General features: G+C 40.4%; 2 protein-coding genes across 2 annotated transcripts; both read left to right on the forward strand.

Annotated features, from left to right (window-relative positions):
• The first annotated feature begins 143 nt into the window (after window positions 1-143).
• Window positions 144-5,263, forward strand: LOC140996818 (arrestin domain-containing protein 3-like). Its single transcript, XM_073467316.1, has 6 exons — window positions 144-399; window positions 890-947; window positions 1,041-1,188; window positions 2,692-2,788; window positions 3,128-3,381; window positions 3,636-5,263. Exons 1-6 carry the CDS (start codon window positions 144-146, stop codon window positions 4,230-4,232), a joined length of 1,410 nt encoding a protein of 469 aa, XP_073323417.1. The 3' UTR covers window positions 4,233-5,263.
• A 1,014-nt stretch (window positions 5,264-6,277) lies between these two features.
• Window positions 6,278-10,400, forward strand: LOC140995480 (arrestin domain-containing protein 3-like). The gene is made up of 6 exons (XM_073465483.1): window positions 6,278-6,533; window positions 7,841-7,898; window positions 7,990-8,137; window positions 8,585-8,681; window positions 9,010-9,266; window positions 9,816-10,400. The coding sequence occupies exons 1-6, from the start codon at window positions 6,278-6,280 to the stop codon at window positions 10,398-10,400; spliced, it is 1,401 nt and encodes a 466-aa protein (XP_073321584.1).
• Window positions 10,401-11,314: the final 914 nt, after the last annotated feature.

The raw sequence follows: 11,314 nt of genomic DNA on the forward strand, positions 1-11,314 counted from the left end.
GAGAGTATATTATAACAGATCTAGGTGAGGAGGTGGACCTCACTGCGGGCGGAGCCGGATACGAGAGAAGTCAGCCAGCGCTTCCTGCTGCGCGGATACACACAGGTGGGAAACAGGGAGCGCCTCTGGACGAGACAGCCAACATGTCTCCGATAAAGGACTTTAAACTGATGTATGAAGCTCTCAACAAATACAACACGTTTTCTGAAGGGGACACTGTTGCAGGCATGGTCACTTTCACGCTGACGGAACAAACCAAAGTGAAGAGCATCTTCGTGAAAGTCAAAGGTGAGGCGCACGTACACTGGACGGACGGGACTGGAGAGAGGAGGAGGTCTCACAATGCGCACAGGAAATTCTTCAAAGACAAAGAATACTTAGTGACTGAAAATGCTGAAGGTAGGTCGAAGAAACGTGTTGGTACTTTCAAGTTGCTTGCTCATCTTAACACTTAGAATTTGGGTTATTTCAAAGTTATGAGTTATATATCTGTGTGTGTGTGTGTGTGTGTGTGTGTGTGTGTGTGTGTGTGTGTGTGTGTGTGTGTATTCATATACACACACATATGGCTTTTTTTTTTCTTTTGGTGTTGATAACAAGCAACAAGTTTGCACAAAACACATAAAATGCTTCCTGAGTTCTCGATATCTACTTTTAGCCCAAGTATTGTTTTTATATATATATATATATGTCTTCAAACAAGTGATGCACATATAAATGTTGTAGATTTACAAGTGAACTTCCAAGAACCACACGAATCTCACAATTTCATTAAGCACGTAAAAAATAAGGACTTAGAAAAGTAAAAAGAGGAAGAAAAAAAAGGCTCTGTCATTCATCTGTAAGGTCTCTATCAGGGAAGTGTCAATGATTCTCACTTCTTTTCCAGGCACAGAACTTCCAAAAGGAGACCATCAGTATAAGTTCAGGCTTAAAATCCCACAGGGGTAAGTGGGAATATCTAGCATTTATAGCATTAATACTGCATCATTGTTTGTGTAAACACATTACTGCATCCATGAACTGGCTCTGTTGTACAGGTCATTTCCTTCATCCTTCAAGGGGTTTCATGGAAGGATCGTCTACACGCTCACCGCCAAGATATCCAGGAGTTGGCATTTGCCCTCTGTAGAACAAACTGTCCTCAACTTTATGTCACGGGCTTTACCACACCTTGGCCAATCAATGGTAAGTGGGACATAACAATGATTCGTGTTATGAATTTGATAATGTATTTTCACTTCTACAGCGCTTAAATTTGCTAATGGCTGCTGAAAAGGAAATATATTTAGGTTGAGAAGTCACTCGACTTAAGAGACAGTTGGCTACAATGAATATGAAGCGTGCCATGGAGAAAATGCTCACAGAAAAATAGAGTAGTGTGCTTAAATATGAGCAACAGGCACCCAGCAGGAGGAGCTGCAGTAATCTGAGAGTTTGATATTGTGTAATACGCTGAGTAATGGAAGAATCCACAGTTACACTGGCCCTGAGATCTCAACAAACTGCAACTTAAAGGTTAAATATATGACATTTTGAACATTAATAAAACAGCAAGCAACCGATTGCTATGTGAAGATACATTGGAGTATGGTGTCTCAAACAGAGAATGAAGTCATATTCCCTGTATGTGTGTTGTAATCTGAGCCTTCTTTGTTTTGAAAGCCCGTATGGCCGATCTTGCAAATTAGTGGATTTGAGTGTTAGTTCATGTTAGCGTTCTCTCTGCATCCCTTTTCAACATGGTGGCCTGGTACAGCTCGAGAGATTGGTGAGCAGTGTGTGTTCAGATGCAGCTTTCTCTTTTTCTCCAACTTAAACAATATGCACGGTTGTTATTTCTGTGTTTTCTTGTATTTCCTGATTTTCCTGTCTCCCCCTGCTTATCTGTCTGTTTTTGTTTCTGTTGGCGAGGTCTCCCGTCTTTAATCCGCTCAATTCCAGCACTGCTCTTTGTGCAAACATACCTGGCATTATCCTCCATAGCCCTGCCCCGTTTCCTGTATTTTCACCAGCTTACCAGCTCCCTGTTTGTGCTCCTGTTTCATTACCTCTCTTTCATCTTGCCTGTTCCTGTGTGAAAATTTGTGTTATCTGGAAAAACTATTTTTGTTTTTGATCCTGTCCTCCTGCTGTCTCGACAGCACAACACAATACAAAAACATGCTGCAAATACACCTGCGAGGTCTGTGCAGCAGTCACTTTCTGCGCATGCGCAGAGGCATGATGTCAGTCCACAGCATGAACATGAATGTTTGATACATGAATCAGATTTCAATACCTTAGTAAGTCACAAACCATGGCAACAACAAGCAACTGTTTTCTGTCCTCTGGAAATATTTGCGTTGTCTTTTCCATTTTTTTTATAACATGTCTGAATTTGAGGCATGTTTTCTCAAATTTGTTGTCAAATTGTTGATTTTTCTTAATTTTCTTGTGTTTTGACTTTCAGCATGTTTTTTTTTTTTTTTTATCAAGTTGCAGTACACTGAGCTCTCAGGGCCACCGTAGATTTGATTGCGTGAGAATCAAGAGAAATTTTACAGTGTTGCTCAACCACAACCAGTTCAGGGAAGTTTCATTTTCAGTTGCATGGTGTTAAACAGAGCAAAGATGACTGTTTACTTTGAATTTTAGTCTTATGTGGCATTGAGCTGATATCATACGATGTTTTCCTATGATTTGTTTTAGGGTCCGAACTGTGGTTCAGTGGGTAAAGAGGTTGGAGTTTTCTCCAAAGAACATATCCAAATGTCTGCTACTGTTGACAAAAGGGTTTGCTCTCCAGGTAAAGTCACTCCAGCTTTGTTGAACTCCAACACTTGTTGTTGGACTAGTGTTGAAGCAAGATATAAAATGCATTGTATTTTCACATGATATTTACAACGTTGTACATTGTTTCATTACGATGTCAGACAGAAGGTGGTTTAGGTGTTGATGTTAGCATGCCATATCTCAACTCAACAACGTTTTCTATGCTTTTTTTAACCATTTTAAAGCACTTACATACAGTATGTATATATGCGTAATGTACAATATTTTATCATATATAAGTGTGTCCTGACGTTATTCCTAAAAAAATATATATTCATATTCATGAATATACATTATGATTTGTTTCCAACAGGTGACACTTTATCTTTTGTTGCAAAAATCTCCAACTCCTCTTCCAAAAAAATGAAGCCCAAATTCAGCGTAGAGCAGAGAACCATGTACCGGGCCCATGCCTCCCATAAACTCAGCGTGATAAGTGTCTGCAAAATGGTTGGGGACACTCTCAAACAGTCAGAGGAAACCGTCTCCGGCCAATTGAAGATTCCTGCCGATGTCATCAGCTCTGTCCATAACTGTGATATCATCACAGTTGAGCATTACCTCAAGGTAATGATGTAAATAGTGATGTTACATCAATATAAAGAAATTGTAGCACAGGCTATTCTTGTCACAAATCACACACTTCAACATTAATGAGAAATATTCTAAAATTACAGTATGCAATGCTGCATAATCATTACAGTAAAATCACATACAATAATCATGTTTATATGTCAGCACAGTTGACCGAATAAATAACTTGATTCAAATCATTTCTGATATAGACAGATTTTACCTCTTCATATATTTCTGTTTCCCAGGTGTATCTGGACATCAGTTTTTCCGTTGACCCAGAAGTGAAGCTTCCGCTGGTCATTGTTCCTTTCAGCCTTGCAACCCTTCAGCCTGGTGGAGCTGCGGGGCCATACCCAGCTGGGGCTGCGGGGCCTTACCCAGCAGGGGCTATTGGAGGGCCTTACCCAGCAGGGGCTATTGGAGGGCCTTATCCAGCAGGGGCTGTTGGAGGGCCTTATCCAGCAGGGGCTGTTGGAGGGCCAAGCAAAAGCGACTTCCCTCCCCCTGCAGTGGCGATGGGTCCCTATCCAGCTGGGGCTGTTGGGGCTCCAAGCTACAGCGACTTCCCTCCACCTGCCTTCCCTACCGGATCTTATGGTGTACCCACAGCTCCGGGTGCTTTTGGATACCCAGCACCAGGTCCCACTCAACCTGGCAACACAGCGGGTGGCTACAGCAACCAGTGGCCACAACAGGTCCCTCCATACGGTTTTCCAGCTGCAGCTTTCCCAGCACCTTCAGTGCAGCATCAAGGCCCTACTGCTCCACCTCAGTTTCAACAGGGAGAAGACCCTCCAGCCTATATGTCCCTTTACCCCCCCATCCCTGATAAAAAAAACTGAGCTTTAAAGAGAACACCAGTAATCTTGAAAAAAAGGTTGAGGGTTTTTGACCTATTCATAATGGATCTTCACTTGGTTTCTTTACTTTCAATACAGATGTATATTCCCTGAATGCAATGCACAACAAGTTGTTTCTAATCCCTTTAACTCAACTGGTTGAGCATTCTGGAATCCAAAGGATATGGTTTTACAAGAACAAATTACTGTAAAGTTTCAAACAAAGGGCACATTTTTATGGGCTTTTAGTCAGCTGTTAATGTTACATTTAAGGAAACGCAAACTAGATTTTGTCAGAAAAAACGGTCTTGTGTATGGACAGATGATGGGGGAGTCGTGATTTGGGATTTTGGTTAATTGTTTCCTGTTTTATTTTGTAGATTACATCCTTTGTCTGTTTTTCCATTTTCTGAGTAAACGTGTTTCATTTGTTCAGTAGCCTTTGTGTATTTAAGTCTGTATTTTTCCTTTACTCTTCTCTGTTTTCATCCTGTGTCTCATGTGTCTCTGTTCTCTGTGGCTTCTGGTTTGTCTTCAGTTTTGTATTTCTCTTTAGTTTTTTTCCTTTGACATTCCTTTGCCTGCTTTTGTTGTTTGACCTACCTGCCTCTGTGTCCGCGCTTGGTTCCTTTTTTGATGAACTGTCATAGTTAATCAAGGGCTAATGAACTAATGACACACAGGTGTACACAGAAAAAAGACAGGAAGTAAGACATGACACACAAAGATATAATCTACAAAACAGATGTCTAACCAAAAAGCAAAACCATGACAGTGGGCATTTAGGCTATTTAAAAGGCAGTAAATATTTGCTGTTTACAAGAGTGAAAATGTTTTCTGTATTTGTACTTTTTTACTGTTACATGGTACATTGTATGTTATGCTATATGGGGGAAAAAATGCTAAAATACTTATTGTGAGTTAAGAATGTAAAATCCAATCACCAAAATCATGTCTTTAATACTTTGTTATTCTTGTTAAATGTGTTAATTTAAAATGAACAAGCACAAAATGGTTGAAGGCAACAGTGAAAGAGTGGCTGTAGATCGGTTTGTCCATCGGGCAGGTGCCCTTGTGGGTGGAGCAGTCACAGACAATAAAGTTAATATTTACTATCACTACTCATCCTTGGTGTGTTCGCTTTTTGTTCATGTTCTGTGATATTTTGTGTGTGTGTGTATTTATTTATTTTTTATTGGCTATGTTTACTGCAACATCAACATGCCTGGTATGATTGTATGTTTGATATAGATGTGCATATGTACACAATGCACCAACAGATATCAGTAGGGAAGTGGTGAGTGGTGGAGAGGGAACTAGTGGGTGAACAGGAGAGCTGGCTGGACTGAAGGGGAAATATTGACAGCACTGGAGCAAAACACAGACGGGCTAAGGATGAGCAAATGAATGAAGAATTGACCAATGGACCGTGACTCAAGATAAATCATAGATAGAGTATATATAGAGAGAGACTTAAACTGAACACAAAACACCTTTCTTAATCATTACAAGGATATAGATAAGTTGATGTCATAACTACATTATATTTGCCTCTTAGCCAGTTGGGGAAACAACATTACAACTGACCAGTACGCCGTGCATGAATTGACCCAACCCTCTTCTGCATGCAGAAACAAGAAAGCTCGTATTTAAGAAACATTTCAAAGGTCATAACTGTTCTCCAAACTGAATCCACAGACACTCAAAGTTGAGACAGAAAGAGGAGACTACTGAAGATGAACACTGTCTTCAGCTGTGAGGGACTGTGGCTCCCCTGTGTTGTCCGACCTTCACCCCTGGGACACTTCCTTTCACCTCACCATTAGATGACCTGAATACCCTGTTGCATAATTTGTTGTCATGATACGTGGATGTCTGAAGGTATGTAGTAATAAATGCTTTTACAGCTTCACAGGAGGAAATACGTGAGGTTTTCTTCTGGGGCGGAGCCACCTGTGAGCAGCTGTCAGCTCACTGTCAACAGCACAACAGCACCGCTGGATGCTGCCTGAGCGCATGGAGAAGTAAACAGGACGTAAACACCTAAAATGTCTCCGATAAAGGACTTCAGAGTGATTTATGATGCTCTCAATGAAGAGAACACGTTTTCCGAAGGAGATCCTGTTGCAGGCACAGTTACTTTCACTTTGACAAAAGACACCAAAGTGAAGAGTCTGATGGTGAAAGTTAAAGGAGATGCCAATGTCCGCTTTACAAAGTCTAGTGGAGGAAGTGAGACAACTTACATTGCACACACGAGGTACTTCAAAGTAAAAAAATACTTTGTGGAAGAAAGTCCTAAAGGTAAGTCTAAGAAACGTGTTGGTACGTTGGTTAAAATGGATAGGCCTGTCTTAATTGTAAAGTAGAACGGGGTAAGACGAGCCATCCCCTGTATCCAGGTAACCATAAAAAAAGTCATCTTTCCACCAATTAAGGAATTTAGAATTCACAATAGTGAAGCAATGTTGGATTCAAGCACATGGAGAGAGTGGTAAGTAAACTAGAGCAAAAAAATGATTTTTGTCATTCAAAGTAAATTCAGCATGTCCTTAAATTTATGAGTCTTGTATCTTAATCAACAGATATGTTCTGGACATTATAACATGGTGATTTATGTCAGTGTAAGCTACAAAACAATGTCATAAAGGTAGCATAATTGTTGATCTGAGCTACTGTTTGAAACAGTTTTGACAAAATGGAGGATGCGGGGTAAAATGAGCCACTGGGGTGGGCAAGTTGAGTCAGTAACCGTAATTCTGAGCCACACCAAAAGTAGTCAGAAATCTTTCAGTGCATACAGACACTACAATTACACTCAAATACATACGGACTGACACCCATGCATGCACACACACGAAAAAACACACATTTTCTGCCTGTCATTGTTACAAGTTAATGTTGATGTTTAATCACTGTTACAAGAGTTACCATGTTGTTCTTATAAATGCCATTAATAATATTTAAAGTTGTATCAGAATTGTTTGATTTTGTCTCATTTTTATATCAGATGGTACTACTTATGCCGACATGGCTCAATTTACCCCATGCTTAGGCTCATTTTACCCCTACCTCGGGGCAAGTTGAGCCATTGGACTTTTTTTTTTCATGGGTCATTGTTTTCTAATACCATAATAACTGGACAACTAGGTTTACTGTCCATGGGTACACAACAACCTGAAGTATATATAATAACTACTATTTGAAGCTAATATACTTTTATTTTTCATTAAAATCATCGGTTCCTGTGGATGTTTACACTGTCTGCAGGTCAGGTGGCTGCTTTTATTGTGAAAAGTATACTGTACCCAGTCAAAATCCATTATTTCTTTACATTGGCCTATGCTGTTTCAAAAATTATGAAAAATCTCAAAAGTGCTCAATTGCATCTTGAATGAGGATTATCTACGTCAATACTTTACATAATGGCCCACCATCAAGTGATTTTCATATACAAATTATGTTGATTTACATACGTGAACACAAAAACTTACACATGATACAAACTGTATCAGTGCATCTCATCAATAAAAGCTCAATCAGTCATTTGTAAGGTCTCTGTAGGGGAAGTGTTCCTCACTTCTCACTATGATTCTTACTTCCTTATTCAGGTACTGTACTTCCCAAAGGAGTCCATCACTTTAAATTCAGGCTTGATATCCCACACAGGTAAGTGGGCATTTCCAGTTGCTGGCATTAATACTGTGTCACTGTTTGTGTTCCCTAATAACGGCATTCGTGAACCGCTTCTGTCTTACAGAAACATGCCGTCATCTTTTAAGGGGAAGCATGGAAAGATAATCTACAAGCTTGAAGTGAAGATATCCAGGAGCTGGCGGTGGCCTTCTGAAATAGATCACGAGCTCAATTTTGTGTCAAAATCTTTATCACACCTTGGTCAAGTTATGGTACGTGGGACATTACAATGATACATGTTACGAATTTGATACAGTATTTCTACTTCTGCAGCATTCAAACTGGTTTATGGCTGCTGTAACGGGAAACATTAAGACAAGAAGTGACATGACTAGAGAGACGTGACTCAAAAACCACAAACCAAACAGGAAATGGTGGGTGTTTTGTCGAAAGGAGTTCAGAGTGAAAAGTTTGTTCAAAGTGTGAAATGCACTGATTGGTTAGAGAGAATACAGCATTGCTCAACACCAACTTAAACCTTGTCATGGAGGATGCATTTTGAGATGTTAAAGAGTTCACTTTTTATGGTGATAACCTGAACATGGATGGCTCAATCCAAAGGTTAATTGCAAGATGACATTATTTTCTTCTGGACTTTGAGTTTCAGCCATATGAGGCATTGAGTGAATGTTTTTTTTCTTTTCCATTATTTGTTCTAGTGTCCCCAGTCTGGTTCGGTGGATAAAGAGGTTGGAGTTTTCTCCAAAGGACAGGTCAAAATGTCTGCCACAGTTAACAGAACGGTTTTCTCTCCAGGTAAAGTCACTAGTAGTAGTATCAAGTGTCAAAGTGTAAAATGCTGATATATCTCATGTTTGCAGCATTGTAGATAGCTTGGATGTTTCTCCAAATGTACAGTATATGCTTCATTAACAATTTCAAAGCAGTACAGTATGTGTAATGTATAATATTTTTTTATTTTGTGTGGTAACATTTGTGACGGCCATGCCTCTTGTGCTGTTGGGCTCTTTGTTTGTCCTCCTTTTTGTATTGCAGATGCCCAGCAGGAGGGGTTTTGAGCTGGCCGTGACACATTTCCAGAAAAAATGTTGCATGTTCAGATTTTATGATTTTATTTTTACAGGTGACACTTTATATGTTGCTGCCACAATCTGCAACTCCTCCTCCAAAGAAATGACGCCCAAATTCAGCTTACAGCAGAAAATAGAGTACCACACCAGTGACTCCACTCATAGCAGGGACAAAAGTCTATGGAAAATGGTGGGGGAAACCCTTGCACCGAACTCAGAGAAAACTGTCCTCTGTCACAGGAGGATTCCTAATGATGTCATCCACTCTCTCTATAACTGTGGACTTATCTCAGTTGAACATTACCTAATGGTATGTAATAATGTCATAGTGATGTTACATCAAGTCAGATTTGCTTTTGATTGTAATTCTGTTTAAAGTTGTTGTAATCGTAGCGCAGAAATGCTTGACTTGAAGGGGAATTCCAGTATTTGTTAACCTGGGCCATTTACATGTCGGGTGTATACATGATTCATACTGACCATCGGTCCAGCAAATTGCCGCAACACGGCAATGTAATCCTTTGTTAAGTCCACTAAAAGTGCATGTTTTTTCAAGGAGAAGCCTCGCTCTGAAATCTGAGCTGTTGCAGTTGTTGCCTCATCTGGATTGTACAAAAACAGTTACATTTCCTGCTGTGTTTTTGCAAATAAATTCTCACTGGCAGGTTCCTCTTCTCAAACTCCAAACTCCCCTCTTCAACTTTGACTCATATTTCACAGCATCTTCCTGCAACAACTCACCTCTTGTGAGATTTCAGAAGAGACTTGTCCATGAACGACGCAATGAAACGCCCTGCCCCAACCAGGATCATTTCTGGTGTACTCTGATTTTACCTCTTCTTATATTTCTGTTTCCCAGGTGTATTTGGACATCAGTTTTGCCTTTGATCCGGAGGTGAAGCTTCCACTGGTCATTATCCCTTCTCGCTTTGCCACCCTGCCGCCTGGTGAGGCTTTTGGGCCATACCCAGCTGGGACTGTTGGAGGGCCAAGCAAAAGTGACCTCCCTCCCCCTGCAGTGGCGATGGGTCCCTCCCCAGCTGGGGCTGTTGGAGGGCCAAGCAAAAGCGACCTCCCTCCCCCTGCAGTGGCAATGGATCCCTCCCCAGCTGGGGCTGTTGGGGCTCCAAGTTACAGCGACTTCCCTCCACCTGCCTTCCCTACTGGATCTTATGGTGTACCCACAGCTCCAGGTGCTTACGGATACCCATCACCAGGTCCCACTCAACCTGGCAACACAACAAGTGGCTACAACAATCAGCTGCCACAACAGGCCCCACCATACAGTTTTCCAGCTGCAGCTTTCTCACCACCGTCAGTGCAGCATCAAGGCCCTACTCCTCCACCTCTGTTTCAACAGGGAGAAGACCCTCCAACCTATATGTCCCTTTTCCACCCTTCTCATGACACTTATGGGAGCAATGGGTCAGAAAAAAAAACCTGATCTTTACAATGAACACAAGTTATCTTGAAATATGATGAGGGCATTCAAGCCATTTATAATTTTTCTTCACTTTGTTCTTTTTATACAGATGTCTATTCACTAACGGAAAGTATTTTAAACCATTTAACTCAACTGGTTTGCTTCTATAAACAAGCTTAAAGTTGCCCATGTTGGAAAACAAAGTATATGATTTTACAGTTGTAAACAGGGATAGCAAATGACTGTAGAGTAACAAAGTATTTTTTTGTGGGCTTTAGTCAGAAAATAAAAGATTTTGTTACAGTCTTGAAATATTGACAGATGATGAGGGCAAATATTTGCTTTACAAAAGTATGAAAGGCCTCCACAGAAAAGGGATACACTGGTTGCTCTTCTGTCCTGACCCACAGAGGGGTCCTTGTAGGGGGTAGGTGAATTTTAGATAGCTGAGATAAAGAAAATGACAAATGATACTAATCTATTCGTGATAGTGCTAATACCCCTTGTCTTTTGCAGCATATAACTTGGTCCGATTAAACATGGGTTTTTTTCCTGCCTAGATAAACTTCTCTATCATCCCGTTGTATGTTTTAAATAGTGAGTAGCAGTAACATGGAAGTGATGTAATTGATCTTGGGAGTTAAAATCATTTTTACTAAATTAAGTCTGCCTATCAGGGAAATATATAATTTATCCCAATTTTGTAACAGAATTTGGGTTTTCTGAATGACTGGAAATATGTTGGCTTCCATTATTTTTTTCAGACCTGGCGTTAATTTGATGCCCAAATATGTTAATCCTTCTGCCATCCATCTGAATTTCCAATTCTTTCTGATATCTGGGGGGCATGTTTTTGATAACAGCATGGCTTCTGATTTTGACCAGTTAACAGTATACCCAGATATCTCTGAAAACAGATTTATAACTGAGCACAT

Source organism: Pagrus major, chromosome 5 (genome assembly GCF_040436345.1).
Source record: "Pagrus major chromosome 5, Pma_NU_1.0".
Lineage (NCBI taxonomy): Eukaryota > Metazoa > Chordata > Actinopteri > Spariformes > Sparidae > Pagrus > Pagrus major.

What these genes read in the sequence shown, in the direction of transcription:
- LOC140996818 (XM_073467316.1), top strand. Translation starts at nt 144, where the DNA reads ATGTCTCCGATAAAGGACTTTAAACTGATGTATGAAGCTCTCAACAAA. An exon ending in CACACCTTGGCCAATCAATG is followed by an intron (nt 1,189 to 2,691) that starts GTAAGTGGGACA and finishes GATTTGTTTTAG; the next exon opens with GGTCCGAACTGTGGTTCAGT. An exon ending in CAAAAGGGTTTGCTCTCCAG is followed by an intron (nt 2,789 to 3,127) that starts GTAAAGTCACTC and finishes TGTTTCCAACAG; the next exon opens with GTGACACTTTATCTTTTGTT.
- LOC140995480 (XM_073465483.1), top strand. Translation starts at nt 6,278, where the DNA reads ATGTCTCCGATAAAGGACTTCAGAGTGATTTATGATGCTCTCAATGAA. An exon ending in AGGCTTGATATCCCACACAG is followed by an intron (nt 7,899 to 7,989) that starts GTAAGTGGGCAT and finishes TCTGTCTTACAG; the next exon opens with AAACATGCCGTCATCTTTTA. An exon ending in CAGAACGGTTTTCTCTCCAG is followed by an intron (nt 8,682 to 9,009) that starts GTAAAGTCACTA and finishes TTATTTTTACAG; the next exon opens with GTGACACTTTATATGTTGCT.